Below are 26,801 nucleotides of genomic sequence, written 5' to 3'. Positions count from 1 at the left end.
ATCCTGCCTTTCCATTTCCCCCAGGCACCGAGTTCAAACACCTGCGAACAACCCACAGCGTCATCACTGCTTCCAGACACCTCAGACAAGTAGAGGCAGCAAGAAAAACTGCTCACAATAAATACTATGTGCCTGACCCACACGGACCAAAAGGATGTACAATTCCAGCAAATTTCCAGAGACGGCTGCACAGGCCAGGATCACAGATGTCACAGGCTTAGACAGTCGCCACTTCCAAAACTTCCCCCTGCAACCTCTTTTCTGGATGAAACCTCAGAGGAAATCCAAATCTTTATTTCCAAAAGGTGCTGAAGACCAGCAGGCTGCAGACAAAAAGGAGATAAACCTTCCAAGTCTTCAAAACTCAAAGTAACCCCAGAGTAAATACTGCACTTCTTCATTTCAAGAAAATGGGTGAAAAGAAATACAAATGCCTTTTCTGGTCAGTCTCAGCATCACAATTCCAAAGTTATTGTAACACAATCATTCCCAAGGGGCTGAAAATCAACAGCATGTATCAATGGAAGTACCACACTCCATTCCTGCGATCCATAAACACGAAACCTCTCTTCCCTCCCAGCCAGCAACCTTCCCTTAGCTCCTTACACTAATATTTATTTTGCCTTTTCTCTCTATCTTCAAAGGCTTCCAAAGCAGCCATATTCCCTTTTGACAACAGGAATTAACAGGTTCCCCTCCAGAGCATCACACCTTCCATTTCTCCGCCCTGCTCACGCCTGTCCCAAATTCCTTGGCAAAAATAGCTATAAACATGGGAACTTTGATCAATAGGGGTTTTTAGCACACTTATTAAAAGTGTGCAATAACCACTGCGGAGGGATGAGGCAAATGTCCCGGTATCTTCTCATTTTTAGAAAAGCACATAATTATGTTAACTAACAACAAAACTATGAGATTAGTCACAGCACTGCGGCAAAAAGAGTCAAGTCACCAACCTTGGATTAGCTGGAGATGTAATGAAAGCGAACTACTATTTTCCCAACCCCAAAATAACTTTCAATTGAACTTGAAGGTTATCTACGGTCTTCCAAAGCGTCTGGAATTCGCCACAGATAGAGAATTAAGTTGCCTAAAGAAAGGTCTGCTTTTAGCACAGAACGGCAGGTTTGGGAAATCTAAGGAATGGGTGCACCACACAATTTCTGACTATTTCTGATTTCCAAACAATCTCCTCTTGTGCAGAAGGGCAAAGAAAAGCCCCTTTCATTGTTCATAGGTATTATATCCACTTTGTGAAAGCAAAGTAAAGAAGACATCCCCAGCCTCCCAAATGCTGCCAAGTTTCAGTTACAAGCCTACAGCTCCAACTGCTGTGAAATATGGGATGTCCTGAAAGCCAACCCTTTCCACGCCTTGTACCAGCTGTGAGCTGTAACAGGATGCAAGTCATCTGCAGGACTTGGCTTCTCCATAAAGAATTCACGAGGATAAGGTTTGCTAAAACCTATTTTGCTCTAATGGTTGAGGAAGGACACTAGGCAGAAGCTGGGGAACAAGACCTTCTTAATCTACAAACCTTACACAGCTGCCGCCTTTTCCAGCTTCTTAATATTGAATCCTCCTATAATTAAGAAGCACCATAAGCATGAAAAACACTGTATTCCACAGGCACAGGTTTTGGGAAAAAAATCCACGTGTTACCACTCTTGCACATTAAAAATGGTATTTTGAGACTGGAAATGAAACCTGAATGCAAAGAAAATGTTTTCTGGGGCAGGATGGACATAGCTATCTAAGGCAGCTCCAGAAAAAAGGGTGGGCAGGATGCTGTGACCACCAGCAGCAGCTCTTGACAGATATTTTCCATGTGGGACGGGAGACCTGACCTCCCACGACAGGTGGGAAGTCTGTCTCAGCTGTGACTCAATGAGAAGGTCCGCAACTGAATCACTGCTTCCAAGGGGAACTCCAAAGAGAGCTGCTGCTCATCTCCCTAACTCTGACTCGAGAAAGACCCCAACCCAGGGGAACGATCCCTTTCTTATAAGCCCACTTTCACAACAACTAGGAGAAACAATGAAAACACCTGGCAATCCATTTAGTGACAGCTGAGCTGGGATTAAGGCAGGTACAGATGAGAAATGAGAAAGTGAGAATGTTCCTCCTAACTACTGCTGGGGGAAGAAAGCTCTTGTACATTATTCCACTTCTAAAGGGACGGCAGGACGCGCCATACAGAGCACACTGGCTGCTTTCCCAAGAAGACTCATCCTCCTGGGATCAGTTTACAATAAAGCTCAGTGCGGGGGGACAGCTCCCAGAAGAGCCACGCTTTGGGAAAGCTGCACAACTCCCAGTTCAGCAAAGGCAGTGGGCAGGAAACTGCCAGTCCAGCTCCAGTCCCACCTGTGCTCTGATTCTCCCACTTGTGACAAAGGGAATTCCTCTTCAGTTCTAAAAGCCTGTGGTCATTAGAAAGTGAGCTAAGGAAAGGAGAAAGGACAGGGAGAATAGATACCATGAATAGTCATCCCAGCACAGCAAAGCAGCTGAAAGCGCTCCCTGAAATCTTGCCCGCTCCCAGGTTTCCCCACGTAGCCAGAGCAGCTCTAGTGCGGGTAACTATTTATATCAGCAATCCGCCCGGCACTTCAGCAGATGCTCAGCTTTAAATATGCCTTTAAATCTTCTTGAAAGCAGCCAGGCTAAATATATGCTTTGGGTTAAATTTGTTCCTGGTGCTGTCCCAGGTCACAGCTCTCGTTCTGCCCGCGCTGTTCCTATAGGTGCTGGCACAAGGCGTCCTGGCAGCCTGTCCCTGTCCCACCGAGGTCCCTCCCATTGTTACGCCAAAGCAGGACCAAACCCTTGGAGAAGGTGATGCTGGAACAGCCAACAATCAAAAATTGCTCACACGTAACCCCAAATGTGGTTTTGCCTGCAGCTGGAAGATTCTTATTTATTGCCAAAGCCCTAAAGGAATCCACAAGACAAAGAGCAATCTCATTCCAAAGGCAAACAATTCATACAAAATACTGCCTGTTTTGCATATACACCCGTATGTATTTTAAGCAGACGAGGCAAAAGATTTGGAAATCTTCCCTCGTCACCACTGAATAGAAGTCACATTGACACAGCTGGAACAAAAACCAGACTGAGCTCAGTACAAAGCCCCCAGCACCATTTTTTTGGGCAGATCCCAAGGCACACTGCCCATTCCTAGACCTTCATCAGTTCCCTGTTCCCCCTTCCCATGCAGCTCACACGATAGGCATCACTGGGAGCTGCAACACGCTGCAAAACCCTTGGGCCAGGCCACAGGAAAATCTAAATGACTCTGGGATTAGTCTAAATTAGGAATTTAGAGCATGAGTTTGATATCTGAACTGTACAACTGACAAAATTTAACTCTAAAATAGCCCATGTGAATAACTGTAATCAGCATGTTCTGTGGTTCCTGAGCTGCTTCTTTTGCTTCCAACCAGCAAATAGGATTCTACAAGCTGTGACAGTCACTTATCTCAACCAGTCCATCCTCAAATAATCCCCATTTCTTGCAGCAGACAAGAAACAACTGTTCTGGATGACACTACTTTCCTGTGACTAGGAATGCAGAGCATGTTTCAAGCCCGGCTTTAATGCTAAGCCTAGATTAATCCCCCTGGAGAGCTTTAGCTAGGCTTTGCCAAAGGAGCAATTGTTGCCACTAAATACGTTTATACTGTTTGATGGTGAGCAGTTTTTTCTGCAGAGTGAGCTCCCATTCCCACGATGAAATCCAGGCTGGAATGAAATCACTTGACCGAATTTCTTTTTTGCTATAGACTCATCCTTCTGAAGTTTCCCATCCTTGGCAATTCACCTTGGAACAGGCTGGGACAAGAAAACCGTGATATACAAAGTAGGCAGAACAAGTCCCACACAGATAAAGGGAAACCCAAATAAGAGCAAGTCCAACACAACGGGGTCAGGCATGTTCTCTAGGAACAGCCAAAGTGCAAGAAGAGTCCGTGCCCAGCTGAACAGCCAAGTCAGCACTCTGCCTGGGAGCAAGGAACAGAACAGACAGCAGCCATCTCCTCAGTGTCTGCAGCCTGACAGGTTTGCAGGATGGCCCAGAAAGCTTTGAGAGGCCCGAGAACCAAACAACACACACTGAAATTCTCCCACATCCATGAAACTCTTTCCTAGCCTCAAAGCCTCCATTGCTTTCATGGACTTGAAACCAAGCAGTTCCAGGAGACTTCTCAAGCAGCTCCAGGAGACATTTCCTCGTCAGGACCGCCCTGATCTACCCCATCCACCACCTAACTGCCCCCAAACAACTCCCAAAACTTTGTGGATCCATCACTTGCCATGTCGCCAGTTTGTTGTTTTCACACAGCCTGCTCCCCAGGCACCATAGAGTGCTTGACTCTGACATACAACCGCTCCCACAGGCCATGGTTACCACCCTCCTACTGGGACAGTACCTGGCACACCACATCCAGCTCAGGGACTGTCAATGAAGGTGCAATGTCTCTGCAATGTTTTAGTATGGCCCATCTGGAGCTCTCAGGCAGGGAATTCACAGGGCCTCATCTCTCTAGCAGAGAGACTCACTCATCTGGACTACAGCCCATGGAATACTTTCCTTTATCTTCTCCCAGTCTGTGTGACACCCATCTCTGCCCAGATTTGGTGCTCACTTGCTAAGTGCCTTGATATCTAAATCTTATGGTTATCTAAATGTTATGGTTTCAGAATAACTTCCCTGCTCACTCTGCACCAAGCACACTAAGTTTCACTGCCTCCAGCCAGCTCTTTCTGCCTGCTCTTCCCTGAGTGGTACTCTTCAGTCGTGTCCTTTTCTCCTGACTGATGACTCACATCCTAAGAGCTACTTATCTGTCTGAAAGACACCACCAGCACTGTCCCCAGCGCCACAATGCCACCAGCGCTCCCCAGCCAAGGACCGCGCTGTGGCCGCAGCACTGCCAGCTGCTGTCCTTATTCCCCGTATCACGCACATAAAGCCGATCCATTATCAGTGTCAGCCATCCCCCTGTCCAACCACACTTGCCAGCTCCCACAGGGGCAGGCACTCTGAGCAGACTCCTGTGGACGGGTCTCCAAGGCAGAACGTCCAGCCGGCTCACGTGGGAGTCAGAAGGCTCTTCCCTTCTCTCTCGTCCCTGTGCTGTGCAAATGGGATTTGACACCTACGCTTTCTGCCTCCTTCAACCTCTCAGCTCCCTTCCACTCAGCACTGCTTGAAAGCAGGAAAATCGGTTGGTTCCAAGGAAGCAAAGAACGGATTCTAACTCCTGCATCACTTCTGCACGGAGGAGCCGAGTCATTAATGAGAGCCTGAAGGCCAAGACTAGTCAGTCCCATTGTTATGAGCTGCCCTCAGGGTAGGAACACAGGGGGTAAGTGCTGGAGGTCTCCACAGGTCAGGATGCTCAGAACACCTCTCCTTTCCTGCCCAGCCACGCAATTCACAGGGTATTATGCACCCCCAGCTCACAGCCCAGCCGAACACCCCTGCTCCATCGGATGAACTCGGTTCCCACTACTACATTTAAATATCAAGGTCTCCAGTTGGAAGCAAGACTTGAACACATCCCAATACCACAGTCAGGCTGGGACTAGTCCATTCCTAGGCTTCCTTACAAAGAGCAGGAACTGCTCTGCTGACTTAGGCATACTTTTATTTCCATGTAACTGCTGAGGCCTACAATGCCCTTCCAGGGGTATCCAAACCGTAAGGAAAAGACGCCACAAGGGCTCTGCCTTTTTTGAGACATAAATCCAGCTATGCAAGTACAAACACATCTACCTAGAACCACTCACATTTCAGTTAACATCTGCTTTCCTCTTTAGTGTGCAGATGACCAAGTTCTTCCTACACATAATTTTGATGTACTTAATATCAGTATTTTAAAGTTCACTCAGTGGGCAAAAAATCAGCAAATAAATCCAAGCAAAGACTCTCCCCTGCTTGAACAGATGTCAGATAAGGACTCAAAGCTGAGCAGAACAGCCCACAGCTCTCAAAGATTTTGTTTCAGATATCATACAAATTTATTTCAACAAATACACCATTTTTCAGAGAAATGGCTGACACTAACAAAGTGGAAAGGAAATAATTTTCAGTGATCAAGTACTAGAGCTGAGGCCTTCTCCACCCTATCTTGTTTATTCTTCAGGTTTTTAACACAGAAATCTCAATTTCCAGTTCCTTTCGTGGTGGCTCTTCGGCTGCCAGTCCTTCACGTCACAGCTAAAAAGCCAATTTTGGCTTATCAGGAAGTCAAAGAGATAAAAGTCAGAAGAGATGAAAGAAAGGCACCTCTTGCCTCTCAGCAAGTTGCTGTTTCTTCAAGGCATGAACACAGTCACAACACAGCATCTGCTCCAAACTTCAAAGCAAGATCACCAAAATAACTCCATCAGAAAGAGAAACCCCTGAGTGGGTCCTTGGACTCGACCCACAGCTGCAGAAGAGACAGCCTGAACACAAACCTTGCCTCGAGAGCACTTGCAAGGGCACACTGAGGCTTGGTGTTCCTGAACAATGACAAATGTATTTATTCCAGGGTTCACACTTAGACAAAGTCCATGCTGGAGCCACATCCATAGGGGTGCAGAGAGAACCCTTTGCTATCAGATAGCTTGGTATTCTGTATGGAATTGATTGATTTTTCTTCTTTTTTAACACTCCCATTTGGTCATTCCAGCCTGCTGGCACTTGAGTAAAGCAAGTTTTTGGCCTCAAGATCTCTGGTTCACCCTCCAAATATGTCTTAAATCATCTAATTCCCTAACAGCTTCCCTGTGCAATCAAAATTATCCGCATTATCGTTGCGCCAACTCAATCTGGAGGAGAAGATAAATTGGGAGTGCCAAGAGAGAAGGGAAAGGGCCCAGAAAGTACAGGTAGCAGGGAGAAGGGAGCAGCCCTGCGGTTCCACGGACATCCCTACACCACCCTCCATGACTCTGCTGAAACATCAGTTGATTCCACTCATTAGATCAGCAGCATCTGCTGCCATCCCAGAGCTGCCATCTGTGCACTCATTTCCCAAACCCACAATCCCAACTGGAGGTTAGTAGGTCATGGACATAATTCTCTGCCCCTCCTGGGATGGGAGGAGACTCGGTTCCAAGCTGCAGGAAGCACTGAGAGCCCCCCTGCTACCCATCCCGACCCTCTAAGACCTCTCCTGCCCCTCCCCAAGTGGCCAAGTGCCCCTTTCCGAGGGCAGAAGCAAAAAGTGACTGGCAAACCTATCCCAGCTCTGCTGATGGGCAATTTACTGGGGAAAGAATAATTAAAAAAAAAAAGGACACCAGCTTCAAGAACAGCTAGACCAAGGATCACCATCTGAAATGGTCCCAACAGGAGAAGGTCAATGAGGTTCACAAGAGGTAACTGAAAACACAAAGAAGGATTCAGAGAAGAAAATCCAGGTGTTGGTTACACTGGCAGTAAAAAATAACCCCTTGTTTACATCTACAGAGAAATGCAGAGCTTTAGGATGGCTTGTTCCCATACTGTCCAACAGATTTGGAGTTTAATCCAAAAAGGGCAGCTTTGCCGTGCCAACCATCACCTCCCCAACTCAGCCCTTCTCAGCTGGAGAAACAGCTCTGGCTTCAAATCAAAAGGCTTCTAAATGAGATTTTTTTCCCCCCACATGGTAAATTCCTTGGACTTTTCTGTCCCTTAGCAGTTTCACGTGAATGCAGGGAACAGAATTAGGCAAAGCATTAAGGTGGCTTAGGTAATTATAGTGGCACATGCTATCATCAGTTCAAGACACAAGATTAGCACAGCAAGCTCCAGTTAAAGCAGGTCTTCCCCATACTGGGAAAGGAACCAGGCTCTTTTTTGCTCCATCTGTAACAAGAACAGCCTACCATGTCAAAGTGGGAATAAAGACCCCATAAAATCTTCCCAAAGGCAGCTCTGCTGGTACTCAAACACAGAGGAAGTTTCAAGCTGAAGAAGCTGAAGAACCACTTTCAATCCACCAAGTAGACAGTTACACACCCTGTGGCTTTAAATATCATGTAAAGGTTACATTGAATTATTTTCTTCTACATACACATGACTAATTGTGTCACCTTGGGCCAAGGGAGATTTCTAAGAACATCGCCTGGTCAGGGAAAAAAGCAGCAAAGACCATTCTTAATTAAGAAAGGCTTAGTCATAGATCTAAGAAAACATGCAGTTAATCGAGGCAGAAGTGACCAGCAAAGGAAAATATTCTGTCACTTATACCTATCCCAAAACCAAAGGATTTTGAGACTGAACTTGCTTTGCAGGACATTTTCTCTGTTCTGCCCAGACCTAGTTTGTCAAATAATTCTTGCTATTTTACCTCAAACTTTGCCACAATTAATTCAATATTAACCAACTGGGGTTTAGGAATTTAATTCATCTCCCAAGGAGAGGTTACAGCCATAGAAAAATCTTAACTTTGACTCACCCCAAAACTATTTCTATCGGTTCTTTAAATTGTAGAGAAAACTTAGAGGTGTGGCAGGAGGGCGGCAGCATTCAGGTGCCAGGGCCAAAAGGGCAGAAAGAAGTGTTTGTACTTCTTACTCAAATTCATTTTTTTACTTCAGGGCTGTGGATCTTGATCACTTCAAGTTGACAACAACCTAAGTGGAATTGCTCAAGACCGACCCTGCTGTCTATATTGGTGTTATTGCCATGGCAACTGCCGTGGTTGTTTTTTAACGACTGAAAGAGTGGAGGCAAGTTTTAAAAGCTCCCTGAAGAGCTGACATTATGCCTTTAAACGCACTGCCCCCAGGAATAATCCTCACCAAAAGCCCATTATCGTTTTATCATTTCTCTATTTCATTCCCCCTTCCTCCCCCAGTGGCTTCTCCTTTCAGACACATTCAGACAGCTCTGAAGAATTCAGACCTGAAAAATTTCATCCTGGTCTCTGCACAGGTGGAAAATTCTCTCCCCTATAGCCACAATATTCCATGCCCAGGCACTTGTGACAGCTTCACAAGGCACACGACATGCCTTTTCACTCCTCAGCCTCATTCTGACATCATCACAGTCCAAGGAACACTCAAATCCTAGGAATACAAGACTCCTCCTAAATCCTACACGACACCTAAGGCACTCACCAGCCTCCCCGCAGCTGGAGGTGACTGACAAACACTGAGCGACACGACCGCTGTTGGAAACACAATACACAAGAAGTAAGTCAAGCTGGAGTACAAAATGTCAGCCTACACTGCTGATTTCTTTTGAGGAACCACGTACAGTAGCAAAGACAGGGCTGGGTTGGTTTATGTGGCTGAACTGTCCTTTCCAACAGACATTTGGTGGCACTTCAGAGGCTGGGGAAGGACAGAGAAGACAGAGAATGTGGGGAACGCTACTGCATTAGGGAGAGATGCATTTTCACCTGCACAAGGTCCCTGACATAGCTGTCCCTCCGAAGACTTCCAACACCAGCTCCCGGATTTGCCGAAGGGCAGCTGGTGGCAGGGGGAAGTGCAGATGCCACGCGCCACCTCCGAGCACGTCCGCACACGTGGGCTTCCTACAGGTACCCGAGCCATGCCCAAATTTAATCAGTCAGTGCACTTAACTCATCCAGGGACAACCGCTTCTGTCCCCCAACCCTCACTCTCAAAAACAACTTCAGAAATTACACTGAAGGGAAAAATCCCAACTCCCAGACCTCTCTGGGCTGGAAAGGAATTAATCCCGTGTACCTGAGGCACTTAGAATTTGTCTTAACAACCAGATTACTTGCTGCTATTGTGTGTGGGAGCCTCAGGACACATGTAAGGAGGGAGGAAGTTTAGCTCCACCTTTTATCACGCCCACCAGAAATCTGGACGTTGCAAGCGAATAAAAAAATCCAAACCTGACCTCCCTTCCCAGCTGTCGTAAGCATGGAATGAAAGCTCCATGCTGCATGTTCTGCATTTACCTAAAGGAGGTGGATGTTCAGTGTAAGGGAAGTGCAAAGGGTTTTAAACAAACAGAAGTGTTCGTAACAAGCCCTGATGTGATTGGCATGTGCACAAATCAAAGTAAAAAAGAAAAACTCTCAGAGGTTCAGGCAAGGGTTGCTGCAAAAAGTGCAGTTTTTTAAATTAGCTGTCCCAGCGAAACCCTGTACTCTTGCCAAGAAGAAAAGGAAAGCCTTTGCCTAGGGTGATAGGTCACATCTAGACCCAACCTCATACCACCATGTCCCGTCATCCTACCCAAGCACTCAGTGGGAACCGGGAGGCTTTGCAGAGAAGCCACAGGAACAAGAAAAATGCCATGCTGACCCTCTCGCGAAATGAAAGCTGGAGTAACTAAGGGGTGAAGGCAGACAGGTTTAGCTGCTGCTGGAAGTACCTCCCTCCAACACGTCTCTTCTCTGTCTCTCCCACACCTCAGGAAGTCCTTCCGACTGCCACCAACGGCATCTTCATGGCTTCACACTGACACAGGGCAGGGTTAGATTAGATACTAGGGAGAAACTCTTCTGTGTGAGAGTGGTGAGGCCCTGGTGCCCAGAGACACTGCGGACATCCAACCCCTGGAAATGGTTCAAGGCCAGGTTGGACAGGACTTGAAGCAACCTGGGACAGTGGAAGGTGTCCCTGCCCATGGCGGGGGCTAGGATGAGATGGGGTTAGAGGTCCCTTCCAACCCAAACCACCTGGAGCCTGTGGTCCTCAGGCCCCTGAGCACCACGGAAGCAGGGTGGGCCGCAGCCGGCCGTATCCCAGGCAGTCAGACACCCAATCCCAGCAACGAGGCGTCTCTCCGGGTGTTACGCAAGCCCTCCTCGGCAGGGTGGGAACTGGCCAAGGGCTGTGTCAGCAGGCAGGGCCGACCTCCTCACCTGCGCCCTGCCCGCAGCCTGCCTGCCCCAAGCACCTTCCCATGCCCTTTCCCATGGACACAGCCAGCTGCACCCTGCCAGCTGCCCCGACAGGCCCCAGCTACACAAGAGGGCACGTCTGCAAGCGAAGCAGTAATTAGTTCTGTGTTTAATTTACCTCTGCAGTTTCACTACAATGGACCTAAGCACGCTCCCTGCAGCACTGCAGGGGCAGAAGAAGGCCTGTTTCAACTGACCCCAGCACCTGGGACCAGTCCACAAGCCTGCTGTGCAGTTCGCAAAGACCAAAACACCAAAAGCCACTTATATTTATGGCAAAGTCTGCCTGACCACTTTCCCTACGTAAAATACCAATACAAAAACAATTAAGCTTTTGCCATCCTGACTGGTATTTCTCAGCTACTGTCAGTGCTCTCACTGTGGTGAGCTGAAGCTAAAAGCTTTTGGAAAATCCCACCCCATGTCTTGAAAAGTCAGGAAAGAAACTGGATGGTTGAAAAATCCAGTATAGCAAACAGAAAGAGGACTCTTGGCACAGCCCTGACTGTGCTGCATCTGCTCTGCTAAGTAGGTTCCTTTATTTCCATCCTGTAGCTGTCTCCTGCTATTTATAGCACCTGCCTTAATGAACTTTCAAGGTAGACACAAAGCCTGAGCCTTCCTAAATTGATGTCTAAATATCCTTTTTGAATTAATTTGATCTTTTTATGAATTGACAGTTCCAGTCAGACTGGCACTCCTCACTGGAAATCACAGAATCACAGAATGGTTTGGGTTGGAAGGAACCTTAAAGATCCTCTCACTCCAACCACCTGCCATGGGCAGGGACACCTTCCACTATCGTAGGTTGCTCCAAGCCCTGTCCAATCTGGCCTTGAACACTTCCAGGGATGAGGTACCCACCACTTCTTTGGGCAATCTATCAACTGGGACATTCTCCACAACAAACTCTTCCTGCAAAGCAGGCACTCCAAGTTGGGAAGCAGTAAAAGAGATTTACCTGCCTCCAGTGCAAATCTGACCCATCCAGCCAAAACCTCACCTTCACTGGGAGAGATGCACTCCATGCAGAATGGCAGCACAAGCCTCAAACAGCACCTTAATGAAATGACTCCTCTGCAAACATGAGAAGTGCTCCTCCAAACCCACATCTGAGGGCTCAAGAGAGGATTTTTACTAAAACCCTCAGGAACTACCACTGGTGGGTGGAAGAGGAATTCTCTGAAAAAACCTTTACAAGCGTTTGATGCAATCTATCATCCTTCCCCTCTCTCTTTATACGGTTCCTCTTATCCCTGCTTTTAGGTATTCCAAAATTTAGATTCTGCAGTTCTATTTATCAACATGCCAACATTCTAACGTCTCACAAAAATCAGCCTTTATTCTCTTCAGGGCCACAAGCACTAAGAGAATTCTATTCCTTAGCCGTAAGAATTTGTCAGACCCACAAGTGGTTTTTAAAAGTCAGTTAAGTATTGCAGCACCTGGGTTTGGGCCAGGGAGGTGAGCCAAAGTGACTTGGAGGGCAACCAGACAATGAGAAAAAAACCCTTCCCAGATCAAGCAGAGACGCATTTCCTCATGAGAAAATCTCTGCACGCCTGTAGGAAAGAATGAGGAAGAGGGAAATGGACTCAGAGAAACTTCATCTGCTTTCCTTGTTCCCCACTCGTCTCATCCCTTACACGTAGTAGAAAACGACACCATCCTCTTTGTGCTGACACAAGCACCAGCTGACCTGATGAGGCAGAGCCTAAGAAGCATTTCCTCCTTACTGGCCCTAAATGGAAGCCAGGGCTAGGCTGGTTAAAGGAGGTGCTTTTAGACAGGAGGTGCTGGGATGTTTCACCTGGAAGAGGGATTTGTCATCACCTGCAGTCCTGCCTGAGAACCAGGGTGTGAATGCCAAAGTTCCCTGAGTGCAGAGACAGCCCTGCAGGCCTGGAATGTCCTGAAAGGGCTCTGCAGAGGGAACATTGCCTTCCTGCCTCCTCCTCAGTCTGTCAGAGTACCCCTGTCTGGATTTGTGAAGGAGGCATCATTCCCAAGCAATAATTTCCTTAGGATAAAACGTATCTGTGCACGTTTAATCTGCCCAGCTCTCTCCAGATGGGCGAGCTGAAGGTTGTCTATAAACTACCAGAGTTTGGCTTGTTTGGCTCAGCTGGACAGAGACTTAAAAAAAAAACCAGGAGTGACATTTCCAGACTGCACCAATTCCCAAACACAGAGGCACAGCTAGACTGGTTTGGAACTGGAACAAAACTTTTCTAGGGAAGGTTTGCATTTCTGTATCTGTTTATTCTCTTGTTGGTATCCACAGACATGTTCCATCAGGTTCGGTTGCTGTGAGCAGCTTGACCTGGTGAGTCAAACCCAGATTTGGTCAAAACCTAATGCAGAGTTTTCATCCAAGGAGCTGAGAAATCATTTTCAGGTAAGATATTGAAGCTTAGGCTTGTGGTCCTTAGGGACAGATCAAGAAATCCAAGTGATGTACCAAATCACAACTGGCATAAGCTTTCTACTCAGGAAAACAAAGGTCTCAATATACAGCACAATCAAGTTGTTCCCTGAACATCTACAAATTATTTTAACAACTATATTATTAAAGATTTTGCAAGTCAAGTTCTATATACTTGTCCTTGTATCAGAAAATAAACTAAATCACCAATTATATACCCGAGCTGAACTGACAGTGTCTGTACTGGCCAAGGCAGTTACTGCAGAAATCAACGAAGAGAAGGAGCGGGATCAATTCGGGATTTCTTAAACTGAGGTATGTTGGACCAAAACTTGCAGTGTTTGAGGTTTCTGTATGTCAGATCCGATTTTGCTTGTTTTAAACCACACAGCCCTCACATATATTTCAGCTTCTGATACTCTACACTCTCTACTGACTGCCCTAAATAATGTAATGTAGCTCATCTCAGCTGTCTCCCAGCTCCATAAAAGTTCCTGTGCAATATTTCCCAGCTCTTAGTTTCTAAAATTCTTTCGAAACTGAATTTGAGCCACCTACCCCTCAATCAGTGCCTATTATGGGATGAAGATTAAAACCCCAGGGTTCTAACTGAGGTTTCTTGCCAGGATTGCCAGCACTGGACACCAGCCTAAGCTGGTACACGCTGCCTAGAGAGAAATGGGCTTCTGTCAGACACACTTGTGTGACACAGCTGGTGGAGAGAGAAGAAAGGCTTCTTAGAAAGCAAGAGAAAGGGTGGGAAACACAAAATTCAGGTCAGCTCTGAAGGCAAGAGTCTCAGAAGAGAAAAAACACAGGGATATGGGGTAACTTGTAATTCAAGACAGTAATCTGAACTACCCCTCTCCTTTACAGAGTTCTAAGCTAACTGAGCCAGCTCGTAAAAAGATCTGGCCACCAGCGTGAAACAGCAGGTCCCTGCAAGGACCTGGAAAAGTATCCGGATACATGAGACGGTGAACAACAGAGAAAAGGGCCCAGTGATGGGGTATGAATGCTATTGCATGGGACACCTGGAATATTTACGCAATTCCAGTCCAAAAATTTGCAACGCAAAGAGATCAGGGTAGAAAAGCCTATGGGAAAACTGCAGATGGAGAGTGATGGCAAGCCTGTATATTTTTACATGCAGGTGTAAGTGCAGATAAGAACATATCACTGCATAGAAACAACAGAGGAGAAAAAACACCACGAACCCCTCTTCAAGTTACACAGACACAATGATGGGCAAAATGAAGGCAGGATATGAAAACCCGATGGCAGAAATGGGTTTTCAACCATAGGTACACTTAGCCCATAGAAACAATTCTCCTAGGATATGATACATTCAGAAGTGAAAAAGGAATTTCTACAGGCCTGGTCACCTGCATGCTAAAGAACAGAAGTGTAAATATAAAAATTAAGTTGAGTTTTTGAAGATGGGTAATTATGTCTTTTGGTGTAAAACCACCTCCGGGTTTCTGAGTGCTGACAAAAAGCCTTCTTTGGGACAACCAGGGAACAAGAGCTGGGAAGAGGAAATGGAATCTGTGACTTGCCTTCCTTTCCAGATGCTGTTCTGTGAAGATGGGAACTGGGCTAAAGACATGACTGATCTGCCTCGTGTTACTGTCCCTATCTACAGCACGTATCCAGCAACACAAGCTCAAAATGAAAAATGAACGTAGTTCATCAATCCAAGATCCAGTCGTATGGATCTCTCACACAGGAATTATTTTTCCACTTACAAATGAAGCTCCAACCATCTGGAATTAGCCTCAAGAATCAGAGCTGTATCACATCCTGGGCTGCTCTGCTATATTCAACCCCTGCCAGCCTTGCCATCTCCCTCCTGCTCCTACTGAAGCAGCCACCTCCCAGATTTCACGCTTGTGACCAACAGAGAATACAGCAAGAGAATGGGACCCTGTGACAGTCTCTGCACAGTGGTGACACTACATGTCCTTCTGGTTAACAATTCTGGTGGGAACAGAGGCACAGGGCATCCAAAATGGACCTCACCTGCCTGTCAGTATTTAGATATGCAATCCCTACAGATACTTGAACATACAGCAAAGCTCCATTTGATTGCTCTTTTTGTTTTCAAAACTTAAAACTGGTTAATTACCAAAGGGAAAAGAGCTGTTAGCACCACAAATTAGTGACACGTGAGGCCAAAATCATGGGGTGCTGGAATTCCAGAGCGTGTGCACATCCCAGAGCCAAGGCAGAAGCTGCAACAGATCTACCTAGGCACTACTCAGTCTTTGCCCTTGCCTGCTATCTCTTTACACACAGTGTCAAATTGCTTTTTAAACATTTGGCCTGTTCCTGCCTGGCATCTGCTCAAGGGCCAGCTCAGGTGATACAGAGGGATGAGATGTCGGCTCCGGCCTGTGCCTCTTCCAAGCCACAGCAGCTATCCCACAGCAGCTGGCTAAGACTACTCCAACCCTGCAACGTGAGACGATTGTTTCCATCGATCAAGTTTCGTCCTCCGTGAGCAGATCGCTAGAAAACAGACCATTGTAATGAGTGACAGCTGGAACCAGTACTCACTGAGTGGTTTAAGGATGCTGCTGCTTGTCTCATCGGCATTTTCTACATCTGATTTGTCAGAGTAGTTCTCCGAGATTTTCTCCTTTTCTTTCTTTTCTTTGTGCCCAGGTCTTCTTCTGTGACGCCTCCTCCTCCTGTAGCTCTTTGGCACATGGACCCCGATGTAAATCGTGTGGTGACCTGGGGAACACAAGCACACAAATATTAACTTCAGCACTGTGCAGTTTGGGCACCACGGGCCGGCACAGTTCATGCTGCATTTCACTGAATCCCAAAATGGTTTGGTTTGGAAGGGGCCTTGAAGCTCATTTCATTTCAACCCCCTGCCACGGGCAGGGACACCTCCACTATCCCAGGGTGCTCCAAGCCCCGTCCAGCCTGGCCTTGGACACTGCCAGGGATCCAGGGGCAGCCACAGCTTCTCTGGGCACCCTGTGCCAGGGCCTCCCCACCCTCACAGGAAAGAATTTCTTCCGTATATCTGACCTAAACTTCCCCTCTTTCAGTTTGAACTTATTACTCTTTGTCCTATCCCTGTTTCACTCCAATGGTGTGAACTATCCTTCTTTGTTGGCCTAACATTAACTAGTCCTGTTTTTACTTATCTCCAGATGTGAGCTTGGAGCTCTGTAGCTACCATTTGGAGAAGTATTTTTGTCCCATCCTTTCTGAGAGCACATGCCAGTGCAGACTCTGATAACTGTTGTCCTTGTGACTCATTTAAATACCAAAATAAACCCCACAAGAAGGCCGTCATACTCATTTTGTAATATCAGAGTGCTTTTCAAACACATTCTACACTCATTTTTCCATTTGTTTTACCAAATACATTGGCTGAACTTAACAACTACCCTCATGCCAGGTGATTCAGCTTAATTGAAGAGCTTAGACCAACAAAATTTACATCACTTGACTGTGCAGTCCATTGTATAACAAGCGTCAAGTACCACTAGGTACCTTACACAGGTGCCACTATAGAGGTCCCATGCTCTAAGTACCATTAGGATGTTACTGTAACACAGCAGAGGAGGAAGGACTACTCACAGAAACTCCTATCAACTCCTACTTGACACTTTCCAAAATAAAAACTAACTAGTAACAGAGTAAGTGCCAAATTTCATAATACATTGGCTGTAAACCCCAAGGATGCCTCTACCCTTGCATTGAGACTTGGATTACAAACCAAAGCACTTCAATACATTTGCCAATTGTCGTGCCTTTTTGTGTCTGTTAAAAATGTTTTCTTTTCAGGACCTTCTGCACTTCTGTCAGCTTGGGATGATTATCCTGTGCTCACAGAAAGTACTTACATGTCTTCTTCTCTGCCCAGATCATTCAGACATCTCACTGTAAGCTGTACAAGCAGCTCTTACAAAAGCAACTCTTGAGAAATGAGAGCTGGATTCTGTGCTTTCGACCAAGTTTGGTTTCCCCACTTCTATCCCAGCATGGCTGAATGGAGAGTTTCAAATGAACACACAGGTGACTGAGTAAACAAATTTACCTGAATGAATGACCCACAAACTAAACACGTGTCTCTAATTCCTCCTTACGATAAATCCAATCTTGGCAACTGAACAACTGAAAATTTAGGCACAAAATACTCCATTTTTGTAACAAACTGATTTGCCAATGACAAACAACCCTGCATTTGCCATTTCAAAGGCCAGCTGTGAAGCCTTTATTTTGCATGTTTGTTCATCTTGTTCCACCCCCTGCCATGGGCAGGGACACCTTCCACTACACCAGGTTGCTCCAATCCTCATCCAACCTGGCCTTGGACACTTCCAGAGATGGAAGAAACCGTATTCTGGAGCTAAGCAGGGCTCAAACTCGGGCAGTGGAACAGCGACAGAACAGGGTCCTGTGTCTGCTGCCTCTTGCCTGGCATGCCAGAATCACCATCTCCGAGGAATGGGATCACACCACAGAGGGAAAGGGCAGAGCCACAGAGACATCTGTAGCAAGACCTCCCAGACCAACACCTGAAGATCCAATTTAGCTCTTGCGTGCCAAAGGAAACACGGGAAGCTCTTCCAGCAACTGGAAACATCAGCTTTAACGTGGCAGATGGCCTGAGTGCCGCACAGGGACAGGGAGGGGGAGATCTTATCTGAGCACAAGCAGGAGCTGGAGGGTGGGGGTGACCCCAGACAGACAGGCCCTTCCCAAGGGATTCTCACACCCCAAACTGTATCCAAAAGCCTGATGCAAAAGGTACCTGTATTAAACAACACTCCCCTTTGAATCACTTGAATTCTGTGGTCAGCTTGATAATAGAAACCCATCATAGCAAGCATGTAGTCTTAATACTTTAATATGCTGCCAACAGAACTGGACAATCTCTTTAATCTTTGGACCACATGTGCACAGTACAGATTTTGGTAATATGAAACTCACTTGTATATACACAGGCAAACATCTGCATTTCTTTGCTGCATTTCTTTGCTGCTTTTCCCTAGTCTGAAGGCAGAGACTTATTTAACGTTCCCTGCCATGTCCCCCCCCACGCCCCGCCCGACTGTTCAGGGAGGCCAAGCAAGACATTTTCCTTTTCCATGTGCTTGAAGCACTCGGCATCTGTTTATATTGTTCCAAATGCTGAGATAATCTTCTAGGCTCCCTTCCCAAAGCGCCTGGAAGGAAACAATTGACACATACTCTCAATGCACTGGGCTCCTGGGACATTTCCGACTCACCGGGGGAACCCAGCCTTTCCCATGAGAACCACTGCCTGAGAAATGTAACGTGACACACAGGCACCACAAGGATCCTACAGCTTGGGGAGGATGGGAAGCACAGAGCTGAGTGCTAAACTTTAGGTAACCCAAGCCTAGAGTTTTCTCTCGCACACCCACCACAGCTCCTCCTGAGTGGCTGCTCCCATGGCCCTCCCTGCCCTCCCCAGGACACCCATTATCCTCTGTGTGCACCTCATTACACCAGTGTGTATTTCACAACACTCAAACCCCACCCATAAGATGCACATGGAGACCTGCAGGTCCTGGTGGCACTGGTTCTCTTCTAAGTGACAGTAGTGGGCAGGGGCTTCTTCGGACTTAACACTGACTGTAGCTAAAATCTTTGACTTTTGTGACCCCAGAGAATCTTTACTGTGCCCCAAGTTCACAATCATTTCATCTGATTATTAATAAAGCAAGAAGTAGTCATCATCAGGGAGGTGCTCCTGGAAAAACTCAGTTGAAACCACATCTTTTGCTTTACTAAGAGCTACTGAAGGACAGCAGTCCATGATTCAGTGCCCAGATTTGGAGTTTGGGCATAGGAGACTCCCTGAATCAGATTTACTGATGAAAACCCACTTGTGTATCACCCAACTGGGGTTCTATGAAATGCAGCATTCCCTCCCTGCCCACAGGAGTATCTGCTCATCATCATCAAGGCCAGGTTGGACAGGGCCAGCTTGGAGCAACCTGCGATAGTGGAAGGTGTCCCTGCCCATGGCAGAGGGGTGGAATTAGATATCCTTAAGGTCCCTTCCATCCACAACCATTCTGAGAGATCACTTTATCATGATCCTCTCCACTTTTAAGAACTAGCTCTTTTTAAAAAAGAGTACTGGGAAATGGCTTTTGCTCAGCAAAACCAAAACTCAGTCACTTGGAGAAAGGAACTCAAAGTTATGGGATCAAAGGATAACGTCTGCCTGCTGCATCTAAGAAGGAATCCTTTCCACATGACTGGGTTCTTGAGACCCAGAGCTTGGTAAGACCAGCCCGTAAAGAATCTCACACCAGCACCTTAGAAGGAAACAAGATCAAAATCTAGTATTAAAAATGTATAAAGGACTGACAATAAACTGAGCCTTAGCAGTTTTTACCCAGCCCTTGTTTTTCCTTTAAAGACTCCTTCGCAAAAGAACAGGGAGAGTCACATTATACCCGATCACACTGCGACAAGCTCACGTGGTTACAGTTGGCCACAAAGCCAAAATCTTCCCCACCAGCTCTGACCAGGTATTCTGGACCACCTGAAAAATGGGCTTTGCTCAGGGTGCCCCAGCTATGTCACCTGGGGGCCTATGGCACGGGGCTGGAATGAGATGACCTTTACGGTCCCTTCTGACCCAAACCACCCTGTGATTCCATGAAAGGTGTGACCTTCTCAGCCCATTTTCACAGCCCAGCCATCAGTCTTATCCCCGGGTGGAACTGAAAGCCTCAGGTAGCCGCCCTATCTAGCACGTAGAGATCTGCTCTGCAGGCACACCAGAGGGGCAGGGGACACAGCCCGCCACGTGCTTTGTCAGCAGAAGATGGCATGGCACGGCATGGCTTTGTGCCCACGGAGGTGTCAGCACACAGCCAAGCCCGCAGAGAGAGGTGGCACCAGCCAGGACACTGCCGGGATGACAGCCAGGCCAGCACGCTTTGGAGCAGCTGCTTTTCCAACCCAGGGATGGCAGCAGAAGGTGCTTCTCATTTTGTGTGAGAATCAAATAAATTAACAACATAAAAAAAGCCCACGGCTCAGAAGAACAAATAAATCAGGGGGATGATCCATTTTAAAGGGGAGATACTAAAAGTAGTGCTAAGGAAGTCCCAAAGTAAGCCCTGCTTAGTTTCAAATCAGCTCAAGAAATAAGAACAAAAGGCCACTCTGTCACGTGCCAGGTGCCCTTAGCTCTACCTGGTTATAGAGGGGTTTACAGGAGCTGGTGGCAGCAGAGGGGCAGCTGGAGGACCTGCACCCCAACCAGCTCCACCTTCCAGGAGAGAAGCTGTTCTGCACTCCCACAATGGGATGCACAGCTGTGGGACACCCCATGCCGGAGAACTGTTCACACCAGCTGTGTTAGGAACAAGGAACACAAGGATCTCCCCTAGCACTGCGCAAGAGCCAAGCGCTATTCCCATTCATGCACATGGACAGAGAGACCGAATCTCCAAGGAAAACCAAACCATAACCAGTCCTCTAGACAGGCTGCCCAGGCACGGTCCCACGCTCACCCAGCAGCCCTCACGGGGTTTTCAAAACATGCCGGTATTCAAGTGACCGATTTTCCATACAAGTAAAAGTCCATCGGTCAGGGAAACAGCAGGAGGATTCACTGAGCACTTTGTGGAAATCTGAACAAAACTGAATGCACCAGTTGGAGACAAATCAGATCCAAATCCCTTCTCCTATAAACAATAGTAGTATGCAATGAACCAATTCTTCCATGGTGTGGCAGTTTGCCAAGGAGAAGGGTCAGCATGAATCCATCAGGCGATGGGAACAACAACCATAAGGCTGCGTAGTAGGTTCTCAGACTGATAAAAGCCATCAGGAGAGGAGCCTGCCATGAGGGAGGGACAAGAAAGGGCAAAATATAAAACAGGGGCTTCAGCAGAGACAATCCTGAGCTACTACACCATAGAAAAAGGAAGGAAGAAGGAACAAGATTAGAAACATCAGGGACCTCTTTCGGTCTGCCAGCTCCAACAGAAGAACCCCAAATTCATGGCTAAGAGTCAAGCGAGGACCAGCATCGGCAAGGAAGATGCAGTTTCTTAACCAAACAGGGAATTTGTCCAAAGATCATTTCATGTATTTGCATTACTGCACTTCACAACATACAGCCGTTGACTGAAATGCCTATGAGGGGCAGGGAATGAGCTGTGCAGGGGAAGACAGCATGGAAATTAGAAACCTTTTTCTCTTCTTCTGCAACATCAGGCTTCTAGCACTTTGATATCTTCAAATGGACAGATTAATCTTGGATCTAACGCATTCCCATGTAACAAGACTATAGTTAGGCACAAGGGAAGTCTTCCTAGCCATCTGCCTAAAGCTTGCACTCCTCTGTTCCAAACGGATGATCCATGACCCAGACTGGACCTGCCAGATTCCTAACAAGATTCAGGGACCACTCCAGCAAAGCACGTGTAAAAGGTGAGCTAGATCTGAGCAACAGGATGGCTCTAAAAGACAGAGATCACATGAATTCAAGTAAAAAATATCTAAACAGGAAAATAAAATAAAATGCAACAAGGTCTTCAATTGTCTTCCTGAAGATCCTAGAAACCCTGCTTGTGTAGACGAAGCAAAGTCAGTCAGCAGGGCGGCAGTGAATGAAGGGGTGGGCACTGTTCCGACAGAACAATGAACACATGGTGGGGGTATTCTCCCTGAGCTTTACGTAAGCCATTGTGAGACTCTTACCCACAACCCCGTAAGCTGCTTTTCTTTCTCTCTTCTTTGGAGGTGTGAGAGGTTATAAAAGCCACCAAACCTGTCCTGCTGTGATCTGATCTAATCTGGCCAGAACTGCTTGGCTTCCATGGAAAGAAAAGTTGAAGAAAACGTGAAGAATGCAGGGCTCTGAGGAACAGGGCAGAGAAGGGGATCTGTGCTGGACTGTTGAATTTAGCTCTTGGGAAGCATGGTACCTTTGCATTTTCTGGCATCCTTTAAAATTATGTCCCCTTCCAAAATGCTCCAAATGACCACTCAAGAGAACCAATCCTGGCTGAAAATCTTTTCCATCTCATTAATTACCAAGACTGAATGAACTGAGTACCAAGCTGTACTCGACACTATCAGGCTCACAGATGCAGGCAGATTTTAGACCCTGCTCCAAGAGAATTAAGAACTGTGGTATGATGACTAAGGCATCCAAAGCTGCCTCCGTTCTCTGGGAAAAAACTCAGACCAGCCCCCTGCAAGAAACCCTTGATTCCAAGGCTGCAGTTATACTGAAACAGGTGTTTGATGGAAGGTGGCCAGAGCCAGGGTTCCTGGAAGGCCAGGCTGCTGCCAGCAGGGCACCATGAAGGGATGCAAACAGAGTGGTGCTTACACAAAGGCTCCCAACGCCTCTCCAGCGGCACAGGCTTCCTTCAGGGAGCGCAGGAGGCCCCCTGTGTCCCTTCTCAGTCTCTATTCAAGTTCGCCCAGCATTGTGCAACCAGAGGAGGAACATCACCAGAAGGAAAGGTAGGGACAGAGGTCCAGGAAGGCTGGGATGATGCTCAACAAGCTACAGCCCTAGCACCAGCTTCCAGGTTAAGCCCGGCTCCAGCAGTTCTGGTACGAGAAGGACAACACTCCCGTGTTACCGAGCCCCAGCTCAGGCAACATGCCCAGGCCTCCTCAACACATTTTGGACTACCTTTTCATTTTAAATGTCCTAGAAAAATCTGGGAAGGCTCACCAGCACATCTGGGACTTGCATCTGACAAGTAAGGAAAGGCTGTATCTGATTTTCAATCTCCATGCTGAACTGTTATATCCAGTGTTATTATACCTTAAAAAAGAGCTGTTGGGCAGAGGGAGATGGGAGCAGACAGTCAAACAAGCCGAGACTTGAATCCCAACTGAAATGAGAGCAGTTGCTCCCATCCAAGGCTGCAGGGTGCCATGTGAGGGTCCCCTTTCGGCTTGGCATGGGCCCCAACAAAACTAGCTTCACTGCCTGGTCAGAGAGCTGATCATAGTTTCCAATCAGTTGGACTTCATGATCTTAAAGCTCTGTTCCAACTTAAATGATTCTGTGATTCTAAACCGACTGGAGCTGGAAAAAAAGAAGTCACTACCAGAATGGTATGGAAACACCTTCCTTCACCTCGCGCTCAGCACACGTTGGCACAGAACTTATCACCGCTGGAAAGAAACCACCACCTTTCCTTCACCACAGGCCGACCATGCCAGCTATTGACTCAGCTGCTCTTACAAGGTTTTCTCCACTTCTCCTGCCTGCACAGCCAGTTTATCGCTGCCTTATGTAAAGCCAGTTTATCACCCTCTGAACTCAGACTGCAGCTTTTCTCACCAAGCATGGAGTAGGCGGGCATCAAAAACCTCTTCATGCAACCCAGCAACCTCAGAGCTAACGCTGATTCCTGACAACAGAGGAAAGACAGAGGCAGTGACCAGAACGATATTCCATGCAATGACCTGCTGGATGCTGCGAAGAGTCAGCACTCTCCTGAAAAGTGCCATGGGGAATTACAGCTGGAGAGGAAAGGATCTGAAGACCTGAAATCTTTCATCACGGTCTTTCAAAGCTGGGAAGATCCAAACCATCCGTCTTGTTTTTACTTAGCTGTGTGGAGCGGCATTGGGTCCCAACTTCTGCCTGCCATTCCCAAGTTCATAGAATCATGGAATGGTTTGGGTCAGAAGGGACCTTGAAGTTCATCCAGTTCCAACCCCTGCCATGGGCTGGGATACCTTCCACTACAGCAGGTTGTTCCAAGCCCCATCCAACCTGGATATGAACACTTCCAGGGACAGGGCAGCCACAGCTTCTGTGGGCAACCTGTGCCAGGGCCTCAGCACCCCCACAGGACAGTTGTGCCAGCTGCTGCATGGAAAGAGCACAAAGGTACTGCCTGAGTCTTCTGAGTCTTCTCTGGCTTGTGCAGGAGTAAAGCCCAGTTCAGTTTTACTGAAGCAAAACACAGCCTGGTTTGTCTCTACACGCAAATTAAAGGTACCAAAGAATATTAATGATCACATTCTGCGATCAGATTTTACCTGATTTATTTTTTAATCATATTTATTTTAGAAGCAATTAAAGACTCTGATATTAAGCAGGTCATCTTGTTACTTCTGAAAATGGAGGAGGGCCTGCTTACAGTCACAGATCAAAAACAGATGGCAGGAATGAGAGGAGAAAAAGAAATCAAAGTAAATGGGCAAATACAGCTCATTTCTCCCACTGTCAGGCTGCTGTTAATACAGGTAAAGATGTTCACAGTTATCTCTCCCCTTTTAACCTCTCTCCTCATTGATCTAACCATCAAGGACTAATCTTGGGCTTATGGCATCACACAGCTTTCTACCAGCAAAGTGCAAAGACACAACCGGGTTGAGAATAGAAAGCAAGGAGGAGGCAAAGTGCTAAAATGGAACAAGTAGTTATGGAACATTGTTACAAAATCCCTGGGTTAGCCTCTCTGCAGAGTTAGCAGCACAACAGTAAATGCCACAATGAAAACAGGATCCAGAAAAAGTTTGCCCTAACGGCATCTTCTCCTGAATTCACTCGTACAGCAGTGCTGAGAGGTGCTATCAAAACCTTTACTTTGCCCATCATTTGGAAGGCAGGGCAGGTGTGCTGCTCCCCATTTCCTAACAAATGGAGCTGGTGTGCTCCTCAGGCTTTGCAGTGGAGTTGTCAGACTTGAAATCCAGCATCCTCCACCCCACCACGAAGTCAGAGTAGCAGCAAGCCTGGGGGAAGTTCCACTTAGAGAGCCAAGAATACCTTATCTCTCAGGATAAGGTGGAGCTTTACTTTTCCCCTCTTGCAAAATCAGTTCTTAAGTAATCTGTTTATGTCACACATACCAGCACTCCTCACAGGGGCATTACAGCAGCACAGCGTTACCTTCAAGGAAAGGAACGTGCAGTGCTCTAAATGAATGGGAAGGGTCCTCTGGCACAGCTCAGGGCAGTGCCTCTTCCTGACTTCCCCCAAGAAAGCCAACTTGCACTTGCTTTCTCTCAGGCTCTGCCCTAGACCCTGGCAGATCCCTTGTCTTGCCGGGTCACACTTCTGGGCACCTCCAGCCAAGCAACTCCTCCTAACTAACATACACCAAATCCATCACCTAGCCCTCTCACGGAGACAGGCAGCAGGGAGGAGCTGGAAGGGAGTTATTTTCAAATGTCAACAGCTGATATCACAGCGACACATTCCACTGTAGGACCAGGGTGAGGTGCCACCTGAGAGACGGACTAAACAATCCCTGGAAGCAGGCCCAAGGGACATATTTCTGTCAGGTATGTACGGTTTCTGTTAACGTTCCATTTACTCAGCGAGGGCACAAGGGACAACGGTCCCACCCTGAAAATGTCTCAATGCCTTCCTGACCAGAAACGCCTGTTTTTACCCCTCCTTAAAAAGCCAAGTCCTTCCCTCTCCCCTGCACCACTACAGAATCAAATTAGTGGGTAACGTGGTTGTGCAGAGCTGCTATCTCCATGCCACAGACATAACCTGTGGGCATCACTGACAAAGCAAAGGATGTTCCTCTCTTCTCCCGAAGAACCTGCCGAAGAGGGATGCTCAGAGCGACACCTTCAAAATTCTGTCTTCACCTCTTTGAACTCGAAGCAACTTAAGAAGCAGCAAAAGCAGCCTGGTTCTGAGGCCTATTATAATGCTCTGCTGGAGAGGTTTCCTATTGTCTCCTGCTGCTAACTCCTGCTGCCAGGGAATCCCTGAGTTACAACTAAAGGTTGATAAAAGTTACAGCTGCCCTTCCCCTCATAGAAGGGAAAGAAACAATCTCCTCTCTGCACACTTTTGGTGAAATTAAGTGAATGAAGAGCCTTCCTGAGAAATTTGATCAATATTGACTGCAAAAAAAATAATTGGGAGAAGAACGGAAAGAAAAGGCAAGAGAGGCAAACAGCTTTAGGGCATGTATGTTGCTTCCTTGTAAAAGTAGGCTAAAAATAAAAACTATCAGAAAAATAACACACACCTGGAGGTTACAGTTCCCTCCACTGTTACCTCCTTCTCCAGAGGATGCAGTCCCTGCCAGCCTGTAAGAGAAGACAGTTGTAACCATAGCATGAAGGTGGGGAAGTAATGGAGGGCACTTCGGAGCTACCAGCTCCAAGTCTCTTGACAGACGCTCTCCTCCTTTAAAACACCCCACTGGAAGTGCAGGAATCTAACAGGGACTTAAAAGCATCTGCACCAAGTGCCAGCCAAAGGTCTGACCTCAGTCTTCTCTTCTCAAGTCACCTCAGCCACTGCTCATTTGACTTCCTCTCCATCCTTCACCATCTCTTAGGCCTCCTTTGGATGCTCTCCAACAGATATATGAAGGAGGATTTGCCCACTCCAGTTGGAATCCCCATCCCCATCAGGAGTGGGACACACAGGATCGCTTGGGAGACTTGGAGGTTCATGGCATTAAATCCAGGACTGGAACTGCTGAGGGCATGAAGATGTCCCTGGGGCACTGAGATGGGATGATTCCTGT

At 47.1% G+C, this 26,801-nt stretch overlaps 1 protein-coding gene across 11 annotated transcripts in view; it reads right to left on the bottom strand.

Moving 5' to 3' along the window:
* The window catches only part of SLC4A4 (solute carrier family 4 member 4), a 153,149-nt gene that overhangs the window by 69,889 nt on the left and 56,459 nt on the right, over positions 1 to 26,801 (bottom strand). For all 11 annotated transcript variants that reach the window (XM_042026920.1, XM_042026921.1, XM_042026923.1 and 8 more), the window contains one exon: positions 15,856 to 16,035. In XM_042026920.1, the coding sequence (XP_041882854.1) occupies positions 15,856 to 16,035 (180 nt within the window). The remainder of the gene's footprint in view (positions 1 to 15,855; positions 16,036 to 26,801) is intronic.

The sequence above is a fragment of the Corvus kubaryi genome, unplaced genomic scaffold (genome assembly GCF_017639235.1).
Source record: "Corvus kubaryi isolate FWS band 111438036 unplaced genomic scaffold, C.kubaryi_AGA036_p1.0 37292, whole genome shotgun sequence".
NCBI lineage: Eukaryota > Metazoa > Chordata > Aves > Passeriformes > Corvidae > Corvus > Corvus kubaryi.
This window is presented reverse-complemented; position numbering and strand designations above follow the sequence as displayed.